This window comes from Scardinius erythrophthalmus (assembly GCF_964197995.2).
Source record: "Scardinius erythrophthalmus genome assembly, chromosome: 12".
In the NCBI taxonomy this organism is placed as follows: domain Eukaryota; kingdom Metazoa; phylum Chordata; class Actinopteri; order Cypriniformes; family Leuciscidae; genus Scardinius; species Scardinius erythrophthalmus.
This window is the reverse complement of record NC_138232.1, coordinates 5,729,516-5,753,455: the sequence shown is the minus strand read 5'-3', so window position 1 is coordinate 5,753,455 and position 23,940 is coordinate 5,729,516. Positions and strand designations below refer to the sequence as shown.

The following is a 23,940-nucleotide window of genomic DNA, read 5'->3' as shown; positions in this document are numbered from 1 at the left end:
ACCCCCCCCCCCCCCCCCCCCCATATAGACATATGTTTGGTCTTGTTTTTAAGAAGACATTTGCCAGATTATTTTAGAAATGAAATAAATTATGAAAGTGAAACAGAAAAAGTTATATAAGTTTGAGTTTATGAAAATATAGAATGTAAAAATATAATTATTTATATTTTGTATAAAATGTATATATTACAAAATATATTTTACTTCTAAAAAAGATAGAAAATTAAAGCCAAAAATCTAAACAAGTTGTGTTCCAAATTTTAGGTTGATATCTCAAAAAATGAGCTTTCGGTGAGATTTTATTTGGGCGCAGTACCAAACTTTTTCACTAGATGGACAGCCAGCTTCCTTACTGACCAGGGCGTCTCCATTTTCATATATGTTTTGACTGATCTGAACCATGTATTTCCATAATTTCATACAATTTATGAAGTATACATCCTATTCAGAAATAGTATGGGTGTTTTGGCAGTATTTGATTTGATTTCAACCTCTAATAAACATAAAAAGTGAACATATGTGCGTTATAGCTCGCTGCCGCTGTGTGCCGCATCACAAATCGAGAATCCATCATATTTTTCTTTATATTCTAAACATTTTCAGACCTTTTTTTTTTCTCTTAAAATTGAATTGGTGTTATCTTTTGAACTCTTGGCATGAAAACAAACTGAGGTTTCTACCAATCTTTCATAATTTTTCATGTTTATTTCTATTTCAAAATAAAGGCCTAAACACGCCTAATGAATATGAAATATTCTTGTTGCAAATTGATAAATTACTGCTCCTCTGTAATTTATTTTAAAAAACAGCCACCAAATATGAAAACTAGAGACTGTAAGCTTTCAAATGATATATAGTTTGTCAATGTTACTTTAGGTTTTTACTAAGATATTATTGGTCTAAATATATATGGGCAAACGTCCCACCTGTGGGACGGTGACAGCTTCATTGACCCCTGTGAACATAGTTGTCAGAGTACCCTAGAAATATATGCATTGGCACACGCTGAAGCCCTTTCTTAACAAAACAAAACATCTTTCCATTTTTCATTTCTGGAAGCCGGGCTAAATAAGCATGCTACTGCATTCAGATATCAAATACAGACATTAGAGAATGCATGAAAAGAACATTTCAGTAATCACATGGTAACTTCTGTAACAAAGTAAAATCTCATAAGCCTAGAGAAGTCATTCAACTCATGTGATATTTAGAAGGAGAAATATTAATGTCTTAATTATAATGACTCATTACATATACATTGAAGCAGCAGTTTATTCCAAAATCCGCACCCTTCAACTGCCAACTAATTTATTTATTTTTTTTACATAATTTCATATTATAACATATGGCAGTGAAGCAATATTGTTTAAAATGTAAAAAAAAATCTATTGAATATATATATCAGTGTTGTTTTTTTTAGGCAACACAGAGAAACCATTTTGTTGTCATGTGACAAGAAAACATTAAAGTATATTTTGGCTCTATTATGGACGTAATACACATTATGATGAGGTCAAAAGGGTTACAAAAGTTGTAACCATGAGAAAAAACTTGGCACTTTTTAATGCAAACCTTATTTGTCTTTGACCAATTCTCAAAACTTCACAGTAATAGTATGGAACTAGCTGTGGAAAGACACATGAAGACACAGTATTGCGTTGTCAAACTCCATTTATTTTGTGCTTTATCTTTTGTCGTGTTTGACTGCAAGAATCAATGTACAAACTATCCATCATTTTTGTTTGTATTTTTGTATTAAATACCATTTTACAAACATGTTTAATCAGAGCTGCCAGGGATCATAACTTATAGGCAAATAATACAGTAGAATAAGTTTAAGAAAAAACAAATGTTGCAATGTTCAGTGTAGAATCGCTTTCTTAAAAAGGAAATAGATATGCATTTTACAAAAAAAGTACAGTTACTTTATTTATTGCATCAAAGGGTCCTCGAGGCCATGCATCAATCTCATAGGCAAAGTTACATTTGGCCCATGTTAGTTAGCGCAGTCATAAATAAGCTTTTGTTGGATGCATCATTCATTCACATAATGTCATGGAAGATCATTATGTCTGATGCAATGCTGCTGGCTTCAGTCACTGTGTGCAAAGGCCCTCCTGTGGTCAGTTTTGTAAGTGCAGCCTGACCTCACTGAGGTTTGACTTTTGGTTAGCAACAGCAGCATGAAACAAGAACATCTTAAACTTTTAAGAGCCCTAATTCTAGACAGTCAAGTCAAGTTTGCTGGTATAACCAATGGACTCACTCCAGGTGTATGCTTTACTTGGGAAGGCAATGTATGGAAGACAAAAATTTGAAACGATACAATGATCTTTCCGATTTTTTAGGTCCACTAAGATTTCTACATTCATCAAAGAAGACTATACAAGCGTCAGTACCAGTATCGATACAACCACAGCATTTGCTTGGCAAAGATTAGTTTTCTGTTTTCCTTACATGAAGAAACACGGCAATTACAAACATTAATTTGGCACAGAACACGAGTAGTGTTTCGTAAAAGCAGCCATGCACAAATGAATCCCTGAAGTCAAAGCACCATGTGTCCGTAGACTTATGTAGATTAATGTTTAGGCCTGGTTAGTTAGCCATTAACTACACAAATCTGTGTCAGTGCATTCGCAGTCTGCATGCAAGCACTTGCAGTGGGATGTCAGAACGGTCTTGAACCGTTCAACGTCTGGTTCATTCATGTCAGTCGGAGCAGAACCACTGAGCACTTTCCGATAAGTGGGGCATTTTTGAAAGATTTTGGAAGTATCCATAAAAATCTAGTTTCACTCCTTTTTGAAGTCTGTCTTTTCATGATTCCAAGTTGCAGTTGGTTAGTTGATTGTTCAACAAGCTGGTTTTGCAATGTTCTGTCGCACTTTGTCGTTTTGTACTTTGTTTACGGGCGATGTCACATGCAATAGCCAAAGCTCCGCCTTTCAGGAACCGCACAAAGTTCTCACCCACCAGTGGACCCATGGCATACATCCCTGGCTCCTTCACGCTCTCATATGTGTACGGATCCACGTCAAACGGGTTCCTCCGACAGCTGATTGGCTCTTCTGAGTCCAACCCCAGTGGGCGACCATGTTCTGGGAGGAATGACAGGTTGGGATGGGCACCAATCAGAACGAGTGCCATTGAGACTTGTAGCACTGTCTGTTGCCCTCCCTCATCCTCTAGCACACACTTGCCATCAGGTCTGAAGGCAACCACACGGTGCTTTGGGTAACTGAGGTAACCAGGGTAACAGGTATAGGGGTTGGTGTTTTCAGCAGGTGAAGTAAGAGCTTGGTTGGACAGATTAACCTCCGTCTCACCCACTTTGTGTTGCTGTTGGCTCATCATTTGGTGCACTTTGTGGTACTCAGGGTAGAGGAGTTTGGGCAGCTGGTTGAAGATAAGCGCCGGATCGGTCACAGGTCGCCTAAAGGCGTGATATACAGGTGTGTTCAAGTGGTGTGCCGCGAGAACGGCATCTGCCGCCGTCAAGCCAGCACCAACCACAAGAATTGGCTCGGAGGCATGGTCCAAACGGCCTGAGGAAATGGCGGCCTCCAGCTCCCAGAAGCTGTGGCACACGAAGGAAAGGTTTTCGCCTTCCACGCCGAGACGGGCTGGGATGTCGTGGGTTCCTGTGGCAAGCACCACGTTCTCTGCATACACGCAGAAAGGGACTTCAATTACTTCCTTTCCATCATCACCATTTGCGCTTCTCTGGAGGCCTTCGATCTTCCAAACGGAGCAGTCAGATTCAAGGGAAACCCGAGAGAGTGAGGTCACGGTGGTGCCGCAAGCAAAGCTCCTCTCCAGACCCATTTTAGTCACATAGTGCTGGTAGTAGGACGCAATCTCAGCTGGCGTGGCCCGGTCGTTACGTAAATTTCTACACGCACAAAACACACAAATGTTAGATGATCAGTTTCATCATTTTGGTCATTTCAAACTTCATGAACTATGTGTTATACTTGTGATGCCTCATTTATTCACGGGCTAGATTATGTTGAGTATTCTCAAACAAACGTAGCAAGATTAAAAGCACCACAAAGCCACAGTATATATACAGGTTGAGCTGAATTTAACATACTTAGTTATATAATTCACATTATGTTAGCAAAAGAGAAAATATTTTTACATAGAAAAAAACTAGAGAGGAGCTGCAAGTCCTTTATAGTTTTCATTATTTTCATATTTGTTTAAAATGTATGCAAAGAATCTTCCTTGGAATTTTGTATGAAATGTGAGCTCATGCTGATTTCATAAAAGATTTCATTTTCGTACTTTCGCTTATCTCTCATCCAGTCCTTCAACTTCAAACCAGGAAGTTCCATCCAGTTAGCCAAGCTGAGAGTCAACATTGAGCCCTCCATTGCCTGCCGGCATAAAAAACAATAAACAATAACGTCACATCTGGATATGAAGCAGGCAAAGCACAAGAATAACATCTGATCAAACTGGTACAAAAACTCAATAGAAGTTGCTTTCAGACATGCAAACATTAAATCACATGAGTGCTTTTCCCACAGGGATGTCCTTCTGTATTAGGGTGAACCTCATGAAACCTCTTAAACAGTCATATGTTCACAAGTCACAAGTCAAATTTCACCCTATTTCCCATTACTGTAATATGTCTGAACATTTTACTTCTGTTTCTTTTATAGTTTCTACTATGCTCAATGGTGATTCCAAATAGATTAATTAGTAATACAGACATTTTAACTATATTACAGTAAAATATACAATAAACTAATATATTTATAATGTAATCAGCAAACTTTAAAGGCAGTCCAACAAATACTGCCCAAACATAACTCATATAATATACAACAAATACCATCATGACTTTTTACGTTTCTTTTTGATGTGAAATTATTTGATTTTTATTTAGATTTAGGAGTGCAACATGACCTGGACATATATTTGTGACATTCAAATAAACAATGATACGGTTTCCTGTAAAAGTGAACAATATGAGCACTGAGATCAGAAGCCAGAAGAATTTTAGGAGTGGTTACTTACATGCCAGGCCCCTCCAGGTGGTCCCTTTCCCAGTACAAGGTGAGGAGTGGCCCTTTCCGGCTCATGTCGCCATATCAGTGGGGAAGCGCAATCCACCCCAAAGTCGCCATCTGGAAGGAGGAGGGCATCGAAGAGCACAGCCACAGGGTTTGAGGAACGGCCCTCCACACCTTCACACAGGTACTCCAGATCCTACATGCACATATTAAGAAGACAAAACAGTTTTTTTTTCTGTATTTGAACAAGAATGTGTGCAAAATCTGAGTCAAGTATTGTTAATATTCACTAATCCTTGGAACAGGCTATAGAGACTTTTGTTGAAAACCACTAGTTAATCACCACTTGTTATGTAAAGAGGTGTGGTAAATGTGTCTTGAGGGTGTGAATGTGTGAGGGTGTTAAATGTGTGAGGGTGTTAAATGTGTGAATCACCTGGTCAAGCAAAGACAGATGAGCGTTCTCCGTCAGTTTGTTATGCAAAATTGGGTTGGGATGGAAGCCATTGGGGGAAAGGTAAGGCGTGTATCCCGACAGCAAATAAGAGAGACAAATCCCTGATGGTCCATTACCTGTTAGAAACAAGGCCATGCATGTGAATACTGAATGCTCTAGAATATATTCCCCAGAGAACTTTTCACATCTCAGATGTTTTGTTTTTTTTTTTTGGTGAGAAAATTAAGATGTTCAAACTGAACATCTCGATGAAATTGGCCAGAGAAGGGATAGTTCACCCAAAAATGAAAAATCTGTAAATATTTTGGAGAACATGGGTAAAAAATACTGTGGAAGTCAGTGGGGCGTCTGGTTACTGACATTCTTTAAAATATCTTCTTTAGTGTTCAGCAGAAGAAATAAACTATTACAAGTTTTGAACAACTTCAGGGCGAGTGAATGATGACAGGATTTTCATTTATGGGTGAACTATCCCTTTAAGCAGATAAAGTTTAGAAACTTTCACAGAATAATAGTCTGAGCCTCGCAGTTTTTAATCTGATGGAAGTGATGTAAGTGGGTATATGTGAATGGCTGGTAAGAAATATTTTAAAATTTGATTAAAAATTCTCCAATTAACCGGTCATCAGCACATCCAGACTTTTTTTGTATTTAAACGTGGTAAATGTTTTAAACTGAAAGCACTAGGCTACTCAATTATAGGTAGCTGTAATAATTAAGAAAGTAACTAAAATTGTGAATATATAAAAATCCAAGGGGTGGTGGATGTGCAGAACATTGTAATCAACAGGCGTACCAATTATGCTGAGCTTTCTGCAGAGTTCTGCATGCCCAGATTCCATTTGAGCCTGTCCATTAGTTAATTTTGGACCTTGGCTGCAATACAACATTTTAAATTGCTCACAGAAGTACGGTATAGATTAAAAAAAAAGATGAAAATGGGGAAAAAAAACAATAGTACAAGAATATAAATATTTTGGATGCATTTTGCATGTAGAAATGAGTTGTGAGTGCTCATGGAAGAGTACTCAGTGAACCCACTTAACCACATAAAGCTTAAAAACAACAACAAATATATAATGTTGACTCTTACCAATAATGACAACAGGCAGGATATCCTCAGAAAATGTGCCTTTGTTGTACAGCTCCATAGTGGCTCTCCTATCACATGCAAAAAGAGAACAAATGGCGAGCTGCAAAAGCTATCAGCACAACCATAAACACCCTCCCAGAGCCGCTACATCCCCTCCCCTTGACCCCTTCCACAATGGTCATTATTACTAATAATAGTGACTAATACTTTCCCCTTCTATTAGATAACCCTATATAATCTGCATTACAGTAAGGCAGGCTGTAAGCTTCAGACAATAATTATGAATCAACTGAATTGTTGTTACATAACAGGTATGGCTAGCCGTTTTTTTCACCATTTAAAATGCTAATTCTTTATATCAGGAATTAGATTTCTACTAGTAACAATTGTTGATATCAAGAACAGACATTTGCACTAGTAACCACGTATTTATTGACATCAATTGAATTTGAATGGCAGGCCATGGTGACATTTAACTAGTGAAAATACAATTAAAGATTCAAGAATTAACATTTTTACTAGTTGAAATTAAATGATTGATATCAAGAATTCGTATTTCAGTGAGTGAGGATGTCATTGTTGTTGATAATAAGAATTAACATTTTTTACTAGTGGAAATTTAATTCCTGATATCAAGAATTCATATCCTGGGAATGAATAAAAAGTCAAAACGGCTTGCCATCTAACAGGCACGATTACAGAAGTTCGGTGTAACCATGACTATGCAGAATTTGTTAAAGTGACCGTGCCCTCTCTAAAGCTGTTCGCGCCACGGTCGACATCGCTGAGTCATTCCGAATAGTTGACCACACGGCACTTGATTTACTCAAATACACCTTAAATATAAGCTCTGGTCATTATATGCATGTATATCAATTAATATATAGATGTATAATGCACGCAGCAGCAGTTTAGAGACTTTTCGACGTTTTCTTGAATGAAGTCCAGGGCTGCGTGAGCGGAGTACGTGAGACACGTTTTCATGAGGCTGCTGCTGAAAATCAAGTGCATGTCCAACTCATAAAAATGGGTCATTCAAGTTCAACGCTTAGAAAGAGCAAGAACGTAGCTTCAAAGTGTGGATTTTATCTCACAGAATTTAAAGGGATAGTTAACCCAAAAATAAAAATGTTGTCATCAGTTACTCACCCTCCTCAGGTTGTTCCAAACCTGTATGAGTTCCTTTCTTCTGCAAAATACAAAAGATGATATTCTGAAAAATGTTGGTAACCAGACAGTTGATGGTAGCCACGAACTTCCATAATAGGAAGAAGAAAAAAATACTTTGGAAGTCAGTGGCTATCGGGTTAGCAATATTCTTCAAAATATCTTCTTTTCTGTTCAATGGAAGAATGAAACTCATACAGGGTTGGAACATCCTGGGGGAGAATTTTCACTTTTGGGTGAACTATCCCTTTAACTTTGACACTTGTAACGGCTATTTCCCCACTTAACGTTACTTATCAAACAAAAATGATTCGCTATTTGCAAGTAACGTTAGGGCACCGTGACAGCGAGCCGCGTGAACAGGTCATTCAAGGAACTAACGTTAAATTGAGGCGTTCTGCGCTTCACAGAATTTTCCAGAGATGATATGCGTTTCCCAGCGACGACTTCAACGTTTCTCAGTCGCATTTAGCTGGTAGGATGCGCGAATAGCCTGATCAGATACCATCAGAATGCAGCTTTTACGTTAGAATGCAGTTCTTGGGTTTCATTTACGGAAGATTACACGAAAGCAGGTAACCGTCTGATGCGTACGTATCTCAGACGCTTGTGTTACGTGCGCGTGCGCTTTCATAAACGTGCTGTCCAATGTGTCCCAGACCTCTAATGGTCCAGACATGCCCACGAGACGAGACAATTTCAATATCCGACGGACACATTACGACGCAAACACCTTAAGGAAACAAAGATGAGTTATAATGACCTAGGAGATGAGATAAAATATGATGTAATTCATCAAATCACGTTTGGTAATGATGTGATGCGTCTTACATGAACGATCCGTTGCGTTTGTCACGTGACAAATGAACGAAAGACTCGGAAGGAAAAGTAATTATTGGTGTTCCCTGTAAATTATTTTTGACTGCATCATAATGATTTCTTAATTCAGAATATTATCAAGATTGCGTAGGAGGACGGCTTGAATGTTAAAAGACACCTACCTTTAATGCAAATATCCGAGATCCAAATAAGTCACGCTTCACTTAAGACAGCAAAGTCTTGAATGCACAAGCAGAGCGGCTGCAACGATATTTTAAAACAAAATGTAAAAAACACACGTAGCTCCCTCCTGACTGTACAGAGAGAAGCCGCACAGTTCCAGCCCACGATACTCGACTCGTTTTATAATTCTTCTTCATAGTCCGTCCCATACGACCCAATCATCGCAAGTGTTAAGATATGACGCTTATGATTGGTGCAGTGTGGGGTGACGTATGAGCGTCTTGTAGCTTGTAGTTTTCCACTCACTGACAATGATCTCGTCCCTGATTGGCCTGAATCTTGCTGTCACTCCACATCAGCCAATAGGCAAACGTAGCGGCTTGAACAGTGTCGCTGCCATACTATCGCTACCACTGCACCTCCTGAAATGATGACCTTTTTTGGCTCCCTCAACAATTATTTTAGCCTTTCTTTTGAACTAACAATGTTAATTATTTATGGAAGATTCTTTATTCACAAGATTAAATCTCTGAACATGTATTCATTACAGAATTGCAGATTGCTCATGAATGACAGCAATGAGAACTGCTAAAGGCTTGTGTATTTTGCTCATATCTTGTTTGTATAATTTGTAACCGTATCGCTTGTTTTGTTTTGTTTTTAAATCATTTTAATATCCCTGGCTCTTCCCCCCCGTAAATCAATCTCCATATTCTAGTTACATCAACAACATGACATAACATCTAAAATTGTACAACTTGAACATATAAATTACACTTGTACACAGTACACTTGTAAATAAATATTTGTACATTCATTAAAACAATTATATATATTTCTACTTCTGTATTATATTGCATTATTTAAATCTTTATTTCTTCTATGATGTCTGTATTTTTTTCTGCACTGGAAGCTCCTGTCACCAAGACAAATTCATTGTGTGTGTGACTAAGCATACTTGGCAATAAAGCTAATTCTGATTATTATTCTGAACAATTGTTTATGGTATAGTAACTTGTTCAGGTGAAACTCAGCTGTTACTTTCTACGACCCTTTTGTTTTAATTTGTATTATTTTTGGTTTAAACTTCATGTTCAGCTTGCTTGTTGTAAAAGTATAGATTTAAAACCTTTAAATCAATGTTCATATTTTAGTTACAGCCTAAACAATAATTGTACGAGACTATAGGTGACATGCTAACTAGGTCAGGTTATGCAATAGGCTAACTAAACTTTTGTGTTACTTTCTTTGACCCCCTCCCTCCTCAAAAGGGAAAGAAAGTTTCCATTGTTGGGAACTAATTACTTAAATCCTCATTCAAGGTCTTTTCTCAGGGGGTTGTTTGGGTTACCATGAACATTTTTGTTTTGTTATGAAAGGATACTTTTTAATTCTTAATACTTTTTAATACTAGTACAAGGAAACAGCCCCTGTTTTGCAGCTTCAATGTGTGACTAAGAAGTAGAACAGTGTCTAAAAATATGATCACACATTTTAAAAAGGGTACCATGTTGCCTGTAAACTGAAGTCATAAATTTGATATTGGTGTTTAATTGAATGACAAATATAAAAGTATGCTGTGGTATATTACGCATATATATTGGACCAAATGCATATGCATTCACATTCTCAAAGGTATTTAAAAGAATACTATAGAATTACAATGATTGCAGGGGTTCCAAAACAGTATATGTAATAAAAAAATTGTCAAGATAGAACATACTTTTTGTGCAATGTAATGGCATTACAATGTTGATTGAAGCTTGGATACGAGTTTTGTGGTTTGAGAAGACTGCTTCGTTATGTTCTTGGATAGGGCCTATCTACCAAACAAGTTACTGAATGAATATGGTAAGTATATGCTGTCTTTATAGCCCTCCATTAACACCTTTCATGCTGTACCTATCCTCTTAAATTCTGTTGGCTATCAGCACTATAGACGGTAAAAGATCAGCACATGACTCAACAAGTTTCCAGTTGGGCAGGATGAGGGGCCCTTTTCAAAAGGCTCGCAAAAGCATTTCCCTTTAGTCTATCCAAGAGTCAACGGCACTCACAAAGAGAACCAAAGTCTCACAAAGTCTGTTATCACAATACATCGCTTCATCAGCTCAAGAGGAAAGAATGGTGACACGAAAATCTGATTGTGTAGTTGTCATGGTAGCTCATGTTGTGTAAATGCTTCTGCAACATTATCCAGTGAATCAGCACATAAACCACACGAGAATGAAAGGAATTGTGGTGTTACGCAAACTTTAGTTTTAGGTTCGTGTATATACACGCTGTTAACATTTGAAAGATTATGTGTATTTTCAGTTAACTTTAGTCAGATGCGTTTACTTTGTTACAGTGCCTCAGATGTAATCAACTCTATCTGTGTCTCTAAAGGTGTGAACCAAATGGTCCATACAGGTGTACGGCCCATAGAGACTGATTTGTGTGAATGACAAAGAAACAGCTTTGCTCAGAGTTATCGATTGGAGAAATCGAATACATTGGCGAGCTACCCAAACCACTGCTCGGCCAAATACAGCAAAATCGAACACATTAGATTAATTAAGTGTAAGCAATGACTCTTTACAGCTTAGATAGTTAATTATAAACATACTATTATTCATTTATTAACTTGAAATGGTAAAAATGTATGATTGTAGAAATTAACATTAACCAAGGTTAATAAATGCTGTAAAAGTTTCGCTCCTGGTAACAGTTCATGTTAACTATAGTTGTTAACACACACAACCTTATTGTAAAGTTTTACCAAACTTTGATTCCATTGACAGGGAATGACAATTATTACAATGTCAAAAAAAGCTATCATTTACATTAATTTGACACCTCTTTAGCTGAAGATATATAAAACATTCAAATGTAAATGATCTAAAAAATAAACATCTCAAGATAAATATGATGCAATATACAAAACACACCCCGTTGTAATAATTAAATCCATTGGTAGGTCAAAGGACACCAAAACAAGGGAGAAAAAAAAAGTTAATATGCGGTGTCATTCTGACTTTCAGTTGGAATGATTGATGTACTTTTGTAATTTGTGGAAAATGTAAACAAGCAGGTCTGTACAACTAATTTTGACAATCTGAAGCAGGTGGGGTGTGGTTGCTCAATTTCAACATATGTATATACGTATACTTTTTTTTTTACCGTCATTTGCCCTTTGCCTGGATTTAAAGGAATGCATTTGCATCTAGAATTTGAAGAAAACTTCAAACATTACTAAGAAGTCTTTCAGTCAATTCATCAAGTCATGATATCAGCAACGTGCTTGAACTGTGACAAACAATGCCTGCTGACATGAGAGATTACACTTCTTGTTTCTCCATGAAAACCCATGACAGGCTGAATATAAATTGCACTTTTACCTTAATGAAAAGATTACAAAATCTCTTAACTAAAGAATCAACATGTATGTTAACAAAACAACACAACTGAGAAATAATCTTTATTGGCATTTTAATCACAACATAATTTACAAATCATTTAAAATCAGTGTCTTGACATCCTAAACGGCCCAAACTCCTTTCAGGCCGAATGGGGAACCAGAGTAATGTGAAATGGAGTTCATGTAATGCGTAATACTTCAGTGTGAACATTTATGAATCGCTGGCAGGCATTCAAAATAAGAATCCTGAAAAAAACATAGTATTTAAAATTTCATTAACAACTTAAAAGATTCCCTGCAGTTCCACCTCCGATGCAAGCAGGAGAAAAGCCCTTGATCGTGCCAACATTTTCACAGTTCCCAGTCCATTCAGTTGTTTTGGTACCAATAGCATATTTATGAAGTTAAGTCTGCGTAACCTTGTTCATCCAAAGTAAAACGGGGGAGAAAAATCATCCAGAAGAATACAATAAATAACCCTCATGATGACGTTAGTCCAACTTAAAGAAAGGTTACCATCTCTTTCGACCCACTCAAACTGGTCGGTGAAGGTCAGAAGCTTCAATCAAAATGCTGTATTATACTAATAAAAAAGGTAAATAAAAAAAACACGTAATCAGTGTTTCTGTCTTGATTTCGAGTAACAATATCAAAATATAAAATAAGATATAAAATATATAACTAAGTTTAGTTCTTAAGTCAACAAAAAGTTCTCAGGTTAACAAAAAAGTGAGGCTTAAAACAGAAAAAAAGTATTTGCCGATATGGTAAGAAAAGTAAACTTAATTGAAAATTAAGCTTATTTTTACTCAAAATCAAGACAAAAATGACTACAAGTTATTCAATTATTTTCCTGTTAGTAACAGTTTAATATACAGTATGATATAAAATACTGATGACAATTTAGTGGTTTAAGGAAAATATGTTTGCGTTATACAGTAAGTATGTCATATAAGGTCAAAAAAGGTATGATAAGGATGCATTTGTTTGTAAACCTTTAGTATCTATATCTTTATGACATTAGAGATGACTTCCACACACTAGACTTTGGATCAGGTGACCTCATAATCAAAGCCATCTGGATGTCTACACCTTCCAAACCTGGCCAAAGGGCGGATTATTAGAGAAGTCTGGAAACAATACAGGCAATGGAAAATTTTATCATTTAAGGACTATAAGGAAGGTCTAACCACAAGATGGCCGAGTCGTACAGGTGTGCAATCGTTCGATTCACGTGCCATGGAGTAAGATCAAAAGCACAGATCTGAAGTAAATCCAGACAGTTAATTCCTAATCCCAAGGAAATCATTAATCAGAACAATGAACACAATTCAAACCATCGCCAATTAAAAAAATAAATAAAATTGCAGTGCAGTTTAATCCCTCATTCTGTAATAACATAAAACAAACACAACTGTCGTACAAAAAAGCATCAAATCAAGAAAAGAAAAGCAAGTCAAACCAAGAAAAGCATTCAAAGAACATTCGAACATAACCACCTCTTCATGTTCTGCTAAAACGTCCACAAAGGCTCTGAGGGGTTTGTCATTTTGAGCTCTCTGCAGTCAAAGTTTTGCACCATCACTGCACATTCATGTTATACCCTCTGCTGACCATGACTTCAAACTGCACGTCCAACTAAACAACCTCACTGTTTGAATGGAGTTTAATAAAGAAAGCAAATCCTTTGAAACAAGATAGACAACAAGCAAAACAAAGTGAAAATACCCATTCTACCCACCTCTTTTTTCATTGCATCATTCAAGGGAAAGTTCCTGTATCATTCACATACCTTCAGTCAGTCCCATTATCAAAAAAGTCTCTTACAAAACAGCTTTGGTCCAAGAGGGGGTGTCAACATCCAAACATAAGGTAAAACTCTCAAATGTGCAAAAGAAAGTAACAGGTTTTGAAAAAAGAAAGGAGAAGGAAATTGAGGTGAAAGTAAAAGACCTGGGGGAAAAAACTGTAGTGTGAATGGAAAGTTAAATAAAAAACAAGTAAAGATGTGGGAGTGTGAGGCAGTCGGTGAGATCTCCTAGTCCCCTGAATGAAAGAAGGTCACTTTAAGACAAGAGTGGCTTCAGTGCCATCTTCCTTCTTCAGGTAGAGGCCGTGCGTCAGGTGATGTTCTCGACGCAGGTAGGCATAGAAATAATCTGAGACCAGGAGGATCTGTGGTGGCATAAACACACATGACATTGGTTCATGTAGTCTGTAAACTTTACTGTGAACTTTCATAGTGCTCACTAAATGAATTTTCAGTTTCGTAATGAGTTCAAACTATGACAAATAAGTGTAGAAAAGGTCATTTATAGAGGAAACCACATGCTTTAAATTCCTAGACGTTGGGTGCACTTGCCTCATGGGTAATGCGTGCAGCCAGCAGTCCTGGTTAACCTAATACAGGACTGTTTAGCTGAAACTAATACAAGCTAATGAATTATGAAACCTCGTTGCTACAGCGATTTTTCCACTCACAATATGTTAGTCAAGTAGCTTTAAACACTATCGTATTCAAAGTTTTCAATCATCAAATGCTAGGAGTGGCTAGCTATATTTGCAGTTAACCTCATGCATTTCAAATAGGCCCTTCTTTCTTTCATCTTTCTTGCAACCTGACACCAGGTTTTGTGTTCTACTTCCACGAGTACCGGGAAATATCTGGCATGACAGGCTTCTGCTATGGTCTAACTAGCATAGAAACTGACTCTCTTTTGAGAGCTATAAGAAGAAAACTTCCCTTTTTGTGATTTTAAAGTAGGGGTGCCCAGTCCTGTTCCTGGAGATCTACCGTCCTGCAAAGCTCAGCTCCAACCCTGATCAAACACAACTGAAGCAGCTCATTAAGATCTTCAGGAGCTCTTGATAATTACAGACATGTGTGTTTGATCAGTGTCAGATCTGAACTCTGCAGGGAGGAAGATTTCCAGGAACAGGATTGGGCACCCCTGATTTATGCCTACTACAGACTGTGTGATTTCGGCAATCCTATAAGATCATTACAAATCACATTGTACGGCACGGATCTAATAAACTTGGGTACGACATGTATGTAGACTGTTTGATGATGACACCTATTGAATTGTAGACTACGACGCAAGTTCGTATAGAAGAATAAAATTTCATCAGCATGTGCTACTGGTTAACAAATAGAGCAAGATGAATCATGCTTTGGCAATTGTGGTTTTTATGTGTGTTGAAAAAAGAGGAGGAAGCGAAAGAGAATATGGCTAGGGAAAAGAGGTCAACTTGGTACGCCAATTTTGCAAATAGAGCTTGAGGTAAGTAGTTTAAGTTTTAGTGCCATGTCGCGTTGATCAATATGCCATTTCATGTTGCATTTTTACTGGCTAGCCTGTAGACGTCGGTCATAGCAGCAAACACACTGTGAGATGATCATGCTACATTTCTGACACTGTCAGAAAATTATCACACACTATCTTTGGTCTCAAGACCGTGACAACGGCCGTCTTTGAACCTCTCTCTCTGTATGACGTAAGACCAGCATTTAGGAGCCAAGACGACAGAAATCATCCACGATTGGTCATCTTTTGTCTGGGACAGCCCAAAATTCTACAATGTGTACTGGGCATGAAAGACTTGTTGATTAACATATCAATATTGTTTTTAGGAGTCAAAATGGGACCCTTTACCTGTCCAAAGTTGAAGAGCAACGTGATGGCGTAGTAGAAATTAGAGTTGGCACTGCCAGCGTATATCCACAGATGCCAGAGTACAGGAAAGAGCGCTGAGCAGGCCAACAGCACACATGACACCAGAAAGATGTTTCTCAAAACTGAGATAGAGAAAAAAAAAAAAAAAACATTTCTTCAATTTAATATATGCATCTGATTTCATTAAAAACCTAGCTGGCAGATTTCAACTAACTCCACTTGCACAAAAACAATCAGAATTTTAATAACTGTCATTCAAAGTTTGTCTGCCAATACAAGTCATGCAATCTTAAAAATAAAGTTTCTTTATTGGCATCAGTGGTTTTGTGAGGAAACTCTAACATCCATGTAACCTTTCTATTACACAAACGGTTCTTTATAGATGAAAAAGGTTCTTTAGAATTTTTAAATGTTCTTCACATAAAAAAAAAAAAAACATGGTTAGTTTAAGACTGAAATGTTCTTTAAATCATTGTGAAAACCCCCATTTAGAACATTAAAGATTTTTTTTATTCAAAATAATCTACAAAATCGCTGCAAAATTCTTTGTAAAGGTGCTTTGGAAAAGTGCTAAGTATAAGACAGTATTAAATATATACTCCACATTTTATTAATTCACAGAGAAAAACACACACAAAAGAAATTACATTAAATAAAGTATACTTTTGCACAATCTACACTACTGTTCAAAAGTTTGAGGTCGGCAAGCCTCGTTCATACTGTCAGTCCAAATCCGATTTTTATCAAATCATATTTATCAAGTGTAAACATCAACAACATAAAAAAAAAATCACATGGAATGCAATTTTCACAAATCCGTTTTGAGCTACATACATATGTGAAATCCTATTCAAATCGCATTTCTGGAAATCCGTTTCAGTCTGACTGCTCTGATCGGATTTCGCGTGGTTTATGTTATTTTATTATATATATTATGTTATTTGTTGTACGTAAACATGTCCAATGTTGTTATAAGAAGCATGCTGAAAGTTGCTGCAGAAATAAGGTGGTGTTGTAGCAAAGTGTCGGTCGAGCAGAAAATGACAGTATTACAGGTTTTGAAACCGGCGGAGACGACGGCACGGAATAAAGCTGGCTGCATATTGTCATGTTGTAAATAAGACAATATCTGTATTGCAAACCGCTCTACGATGCTGTTGTTGGTTTTGTTGTAGGCCAACCAATGCAACACCAGTGACATAGTATGAAGATATTATGGAAAACAAAAGAGCGTGAAAGAGAATCAGATCTGAACAGTTGCGATACACAGCGTGGACAGTAAATCATTTTGATCAGATTCCAAATGGATACACAAATAATCGGATTTGGACTGACAGTGTGAACACAGCCTTATGCTCACCAAGGCTGCATTTACTTGAACAAAATACAGTAAAAACAGTGATATTGTGAAATATTATTACAACTTACAAAAAAAACTGTTTTCTATTATATTATATTAGAAAATATTTCCGACTAACTGATAACAAATTTTTGCAATTAAATGCTCTCTAGAATGAGTCCGACTAGCAATACCAAGAATCAAACGGTTTATGTTTATGATGTAATTGACGAGTGACCTTTTATTGTTAAAAAAGAACATCGCCTTTTGATATGCCCAAATTTCCTGTTTCATTAGGAAACCTGTTAACATATTTAAATGAAAAGAGACTCACATCGGTAGAGGTGACTCCAGGCTGGCAAAAATGCCATGTAGAGGGCGACATCTCCCACGGTGGGGTACGACTTAAAGATGGAGATGATGGCAATCTGCATGAAGATGAGGAATACTGGATGCTCCCTGTTTGAATAAATGTGACCCATAAGCGTGCTATACATGCTAAATTACTGCATTGCTTTATGTATAGCTCATGTTCAGCCATATGCAGGACCTACTTGAGTTTGACGGAAAGCGGGATGGTGTAAAAAAAGACATTGATCTGGAAGACGCAGATGAAAAAGAGACGGAAGTGCTCAAACATCTCTGCGAAGAAGTACCAGAAGAGTCCGATGTTTGGAGTGAGGTCTGGAACAGAAAATCTGTGGAAAACACACAAACACATACTGTAGATTTCTGAATAAGTGTTTGATGAAATATAACAGAGTGCGATGTATGACTGCTGACTGACATAAACCCGTAGACAGAAGGGATGAAGTCCCAAGAGCCCAGGAGAAAGAAAGAGAGTCCAGTGATCACCACCAGACTGCCCACATATATGAACGCATACTGAAGAGTGAAGGACCAGAAACTACTCCTCCTCAGGTTCACTGGGATATACAACCTCTGAAAGGGAGACACACAGAGAGAGGTTTCATTTTGGTCATCAGTGACTACGTTTACATGCACCCTCATATTGTGGCTATAAAAAGATTTAGGCAATATTACGATTAAACTTTACCTCATGTAAACACAATACTTCAATCAAATTGATGCAATTAAGCTCATAATCGTAGTAAAATATGTGGCGTTTGCCGTTTGTAATTGCAATAAACAGGCATGTAAACACTTTAAAATCGCATCTATATCCACTCAGACCACAGTGCGCATGTGCTTGTGACGTACACGGATGATGTCATCATGCGCAGATTCGCAAACATAACAGTAATGAGAAACTAGGCTTCATTCATCCCAATGGAAAGCATATTTACACTGTTTGAATCATTCCCTATGCCCTATATAGTGTGTACTATGTGCCATTCACCGACCATATAGAAAATAGTAAATGTGTGAACAAGTGACCGATTTCAGCCGCAGCTTCAGCGTCTATTTATAGTTTATAGTGGGGCGGGACGCTTCAGATTCCATAGGGCATTTGATTGGACAGAAAATCTGATAAGAAGCTGACGTGCAGAGTGATGTCATCAAAATCATTGATCCATATTGGCGTAAGTGAGAGATGTGAGAAGTTTTGAATGCGTATATCTTCTATATCTGATTTTGTCATTGTTTTGGAGCACACTAGCTTATAGATAACAGTAAGGCTAACATATTCATACTAAAAACCAAAAAACTTTTGATTTCATGGGGACTTCAAGGCCTTACTCTGATTACTGGAAATCCCATTATAGGTGCACATGTAAATGGTATCTGCACTAGTCTGAATTCTAACTCTCACCTGCAGGAGGAACAGAAGCGCAGGAGCAAACAGGGTCAGAGGATAGATGGATTGATATGTGGCCAAGGCCAACATTATCCCGCTCAACAAGGCACTACCTAAAAAATAAAGACAACAACACAATACACTGTAAACCTGTACATCTATATACATAATGCCATGATCTATAAATAGTAGTTACTTATGACCTGCTGTCCATTTCTTAATAATTACACAAATCAAAGACTGTTGAAGCTAAATGTGTTTACCGAATGATGTGTGCTGATCTCTGTCATTCCAGAAAAAGACTGGTGATGCTTCATAACCATTACAACTTCTTTGCATATTTGCATATTACCCACTACCATTCAAAAGTTTGGGGCCACTAAGATGTTTTAAAAAGAAATCTCTTATGCTCATCCAGGATGGATTTATTTGATTAAAAATACAGTAAAAACAGTAATATTGTGAACTATTATTACTTCAGTGTCACATGATCCTTCAGAAATCATAATAATATGCTGATTTGCTGCTCAAGAAACATTTCTTCTTCTTCTTCTTAATGTTGAAAACAGTTGTTTCAGGTTTCTTGATGAATAGAAATTTAAAAAGATTAATTTTAAGATTAAGTATTTCAAAATGAATTCTTTTGTAACTAAAGGTCCAGATTTACTAAACAGGGTTAGCGTGCGAGCGCAATTCCAAAAAAGCGTGATGGGTGTGGAAAGCTCTGCGAATGATCTATTGAAGACGCGCAAATTAAAGAACACAGACGCAGCCGGATCATTTGGAGACATGCTTTTTTGGGTGGCATTCGATCCTTGCTAAATAAAAGTATTAATTTCTTTAAAAAAAAAATCGTATTGACCCCCGACTTTTGAACAATAGTGTACGCACATGCAAACAATGCTTGTATAGTGGCTCAGTGGAGTCTATGATATCAAGACGCAATGTCAAGACAAAGTCACAATACTCTGGAAGTTTAGATTTTAAGAAGTTTGTATCTTTAAGTGCATTAAGGAAATACTCACCTTTTAATGTACAGAGAATGAAGAGCGCAATAATGGCATTGTTCAGCCCACAAGTCGACTTTGCCACACAAGACAGGATGGTGAAGGGGTTCAATAGATAACTGGAAGACAATCAGTCAAATGAAAATGCATGCCTTAGTAGTTTTCTGGCTGAAAACATATTGTTGCTTTATTTTGAATGAAAAAAGTGATAGCATAGTCTTGATTTAAAGCTTGATCAGAACTTACAACATGGCAACTTTGAGAGGGATGTAGAACATCTCCTTAGGAGATCGGAGGAGCTCCAAACAGTCGACGGGATACCGGTCCGATTCCAAGGCATATTTCTGTTTTCTAAACTATAAAATACACCAAGATGAAAGATATTTTAATCTATCCAAAAATAGAAAAATACAAAAACGTAATAATAAAAAATGAATAATAACAACTAAACATAATAAATGAATAGGCTCTAACTTCTGAAACATACACAAATATCAAGCTATAACTTACCACATTCTTGTTATAAGTCTGGATCGACAAATAAAGAGCCACTGCTGTGATTCCATCTGCTATCTGGTGACATAATGTTATTTGAGTAAGTTTACATGTGTGAAGTTTGCACAAAAACACAAACACAGTAGTTCTATCAATGCATTATGAGTTATGACATATTTTTACTCCAACCCCTTTTTGTTTGAAATTTACAACCAACTGGAAAATATCACTGAAAATTGCATAGTAAATCGCATTTTGGATTGTCGCTACCACTTGCCTTTTTAGCACGGTCCAATGATGTAAGAAAACAGGAAAGACAAACATCAAAAATAAGGACTTAGTACTTACCATAAAAACAAGCTCTGCATAGTCGACCACAAAATGAAAGAGGTATATGATAAGGGGTGTCTGAAAGAAATAATAACAAAAAAAAGCTGACATCTGACATTAGAATTGAAAATTTAAAGAAAATAGATCAAATTAATAGATACTGATGTGTAATTCAAATAGAACTTACTTCATGAAACACATCTCCTGAGTAAGGCGAGACCCCAAGATCCAACAAGGCAAGACCCTCCACAACTGTTTAATCCACAAATCAATCATATTATGCATTAAACAACTTAAACAAAGAATTTGAAGACCATTGAATGACCTTTAAAACTATACTTTACAATGACAGCACTGTCCTACAGTGTGACATGCTATACTCCATCTAATACTATTTTACACAACAATTCTGGTATAATTATTATACATACAGTTTAAAAGAACAGCATGTATTATAATAATTAGAATATTTATACACCACAGAACTACCTAAATGAAAAACTGTCTTATATACATTTTTTTTTTAAATAATCTTAATGTTGATGAAAGAAATAAAACAATTAGATTAAATTTAGATTCAAATGTACATTTATTTAAATGATATGTATTTATAATTATAATAATAAATCAATAAATCACATGCAGGGAAGTGAAATAACTAATACTACTGTCAGGTGTAAGGTAAAAAAATCACATCACTTCAGTAAATCAATATTTTCCACACTGTTTATATATAACATGGATGATGGTCACATGCAAAATCAAACTGAATAAAGCAATTTTTACAAAAAAAGCAATCAATGCAATACAAAACATACTGTAAGTGTAAATAGATATTAAGGTGGGTGCCACAACTAGCTGTGGAGTCCAAAATTGCATATTCCATGATGTTGAACATTTGAGATGAGATATTACAGTAAACAATAACGTTATTAACAATAATTAACTTAGAAATACAGCATGGAAACGTGATGTGCAGTCAAAATCTTCAAAGTATGTCTTCTTTTGACAGCTCAGCAATGAGGCTGCCATGCAAGAACAAATCATCAGTAATACAGCCTCCCCATACAGAAATATACACGAACAAACCTCGTTTCCACGCATTCAAAGGCGACACCACCTCGACCCTTTCTGAAATTAATTCTGCCAAACTGGATCGGAATAAAACGGCTCTTATTGTCACAGCCACTATCAGCAGAAATGTTAAAGGAGCCGCCATTTTTGTCGCGAGGAAGAAGCATAGACAGTAAGCTGTCAGCGCGATGCACTCTGGGAAACGTAGTTCACCGCTACCTTCCTGTTTAAAGATTCATAAGGGAGAAAATGGAAGCTTCGTTAGTAGGACGGATCTGTAATGGAACTTATTCTTCTTCTTCTTCTTCTTCTTGAATTTTTATTGGCGGTTGACAAACAACACAATGGTGTATTTCCGCCACCAACTGGTATGGAGTGTGGATCAAGACGACTAACACCCCCCCCCCCTGATTTTTTTATTTTATTTTTTTAAATTCTCTCCCACAAATTAGATTCCTCAAGAAACTTAAGAATAAAAATATAACACTCATTTCTCGAATTATTTTGCAGAATATACTTTGGTATGAATTTCATTTTTATGTTTTTTAAATTATGAATTAACAACCTTCTTTCATTCTCATATTTCTGACAATGCATTAAAACATGCTCTACTGTTTCCTCTTGCCCACAATAATCACATCTTCCCGTATCATGTTTACCCATTTTATAAAGCGTACTATTTAATCTTGTGTGTCCAAATCTCACCCGTGATATTACTATTTCTTCTCTCCTATTTTTCCCTGCAATTCTCATCTCTCCCACTTTCCTTTGAATTCTATAGAACCACCGACCTTTTTTCTCCTTATCCCACTGTTTTTGCCACCTTTCCTTTAGTCTCTTCTTGATAATACTCTTAATTTCACTCTTACTTAAATTAACAATTAAATTAATGTCATTGTTTTTAACTGCTTCTTTTGCTTCTTTATCTGCAATTTCATTTCCTTGAACACCAACATGTGCAGGCACCCACAAAAATACTACTGTAATCCCCATCATTTGAATTCTGTATATTGTTTGCATTATCTCCATTAAAATATCTGGTCTACTATCTGAATGACTGTATTGTAAACTAGCCAATGATGAACATGAGTCTGAACAAATAACTGATTTCACAGGTCTTATTTCTTCTATCCACTGTATCGCTAATAATAATGCAACCATTTCCCCTGTATAAACAGATAGCTCATCACTGATCCTTTTCCTTATTGATAGATGAAACTCTGGGACAGTAAATACTCCTATCTTGTTGTCTGAACTCTTTGATGCATCTGTGTATATCTGAACATAACTGTAGTACTCATTAATATGTGTCTGTACATTATATGAATTACATTCCTTACCCTTGTTTCTCTGTTCTAACAATGTAAAATCAACTATAGCATCTGGAAGTACCCAAGGTTTTATTACTGGTAATGGAACAGTAGGACTAACATTTAATCGATTAATTTTAAGTTCTGTTGCTTTCTGTATCACAGTCCATCCAAAACTTTTAGTTTTCCTCCTCTCTTTTTCCCAACATGGCTTTAACGTGTCTAGTGTTGGATGCTCTTGACTATGGCCTTGTAAATTAACCCAGTAATTCAATGATAGCTGTTCCCTTCTCATTTCCAAAGACATTTCACCCATTTCCACCTGTAGTGCTGTAATTGGAGTAGTTTTTATAGCTCCTGTACATAGTCTAAATACCTGATTCTGTATATTATCTAATTTTTTAAGAGATGTTTCTGCAGCTGATCCATAAACCACACACCCATAATCTAACACAGATCTAATCAGTCCATTATACATTGCCTTTAATGCCATCCTATCTGCCCCCCACTCACTACCAACTAAACATCTCATTGTATTTATTATTTTCTTACATTTATTTATTATATTCTGAATATGCACCGCCCACGTAACTCTTTCATCAAGCCATATCCCCAAAAACTTAAAATATTTTACTCTTTCCAGTTCTTGATTATATAATTTTAGTTTCACCTCACTTCCAATTTTCTTCCTTGTAAACAACATTATTTTTGTTTTATCAACTGAGAATTTAAAACCCCATTTATATGACCATTCTTCAACTATTGTAATAGCCTCCTGTATTTTTTTCACAATAAAATCAATATTC

At 36.5% G+C, this 23,940-nt stretch overlaps 2 protein-coding genes across 4 annotated transcripts; both read right to left on the bottom strand.

The window, feature by feature from the left end:
- Nucleotides 1–1,654: 1,654 nt before the first annotated feature.
- Nucleotides 1,655–8,982, bottom strand: osgn1 (oxidative stress induced growth inhibitor 1). 3 transcript variants are annotated; one of them, XM_081380987.1, is made up of 7 exons: nucleotides 8,743–8,940; nucleotides 6,575–6,642; nucleotides 6,278–6,357; nucleotides 5,461–5,597; nucleotides 5,029–5,220; nucleotides 4,291–4,382; nucleotides 1,656–3,895 (listed from the first exon to the last, which is right to left on the bottom strand). In XM_081380987.1, the coding sequence occupies exons 3-7, from the start codon at nucleotides 6,321–6,323 to the stop codon at nucleotides 2,821–2,823; spliced, it is 1,542 nt and encodes a 513-aa protein (XP_081237113.1). In that variant the 5' UTR covers nucleotides 6,324–6,357; nucleotides 6,575–6,642; nucleotides 8,743–8,940; the 3' UTR covers nucleotides 1,656–2,820. The 3 variants fall into 3 exon arrangements, with proteins under 3 accessions (XP_081237111.1, XP_081237112.1, XP_081237113.1); XM_081380985.1 differs by lacking the exon at nucleotides 6,278–6,357 and having other exon boundaries at nucleotides 1,655–3,895; nucleotides 8,743–8,982; XM_081380986.1 differs by lacking the exon at nucleotides 6,278–6,357 and having other exon boundaries at nucleotides 1,655–3,895; nucleotides 6,575–7,763; nucleotides 8,743–8,952.
- Nucleotides 8,983–12,191: 3,209 nt separating this feature from the next.
- On the bottom strand, nucleotides 12,192–22,137 carry pigu (phosphatidylinositol glycan anchor biosynthesis, class U). The gene is made up of 12 exons (XM_081380228.1): nucleotides 21,840–22,137; nucleotides 20,938–21,002; nucleotides 20,769–20,828; nucleotides 20,436–20,498; nucleotides 20,172–20,281; nucleotides 19,944–20,044; nucleotides 18,934–19,031; nucleotides 17,947–18,101; nucleotides 17,714–17,857; nucleotides 17,494–17,618; nucleotides 15,800–15,942; nucleotides 12,192–14,318 (listed from the first exon to the last, which is right to left on the bottom strand). The coding sequence occupies exons 1-12, from the start codon at nucleotides 21,967–21,969 to the stop codon at nucleotides 14,205–14,207; spliced, it is 1,308 nt and encodes a 435-aa protein (XP_081236354.1). The 5' UTR covers nucleotides 21,970–22,137; the 3' UTR covers nucleotides 12,192–14,204.
- Nucleotides 22,138–23,940: the final 1,803 nt, after the last annotated feature.

Coding starts and splice junctions, on each gene's coding strand:
- osgn1 (XM_081380985.1), bottom strand. CDS start 6,632: ATGGAGCTGTACAACAAAGGCACATTTTCTGAGGATATCCTGCCTGTT. Junction 5,598..6,574: donor CCTGCCTGTTGTCATTATTG/GTAAGAGTCAAC, acceptor TGTTTCTAACAG/GTAATGGACCATCAGGGATT. Junction 3,896..4,290: donor TGGATGAGAGATAAGCGAAA/GTACGAAAATGA, acceptor TTGTGCGTGTAG/AAATTTACGTAACGACCGGG.
- pigu (XM_081380228.1), bottom strand. CDS start 21,969: ATGGCGGCTCCTTTAACATTTCTGCTGATAGTGGCTGTGACAATAAGA. Junction 17,858..17,946: donor CCTTCTGTCTACGGGTTTAT/GTCAGTCAGCAG, acceptor TGTTTTCCACAG/ATTTTCTGTTCCAGACCTCA. Junction 15,943..17,493: donor CTGGAGTCACCTCTACCGAT/GTGAGTCTCTTT, acceptor TCTCTATCTCAG/TTTTGAGAAACATCTTTCTG.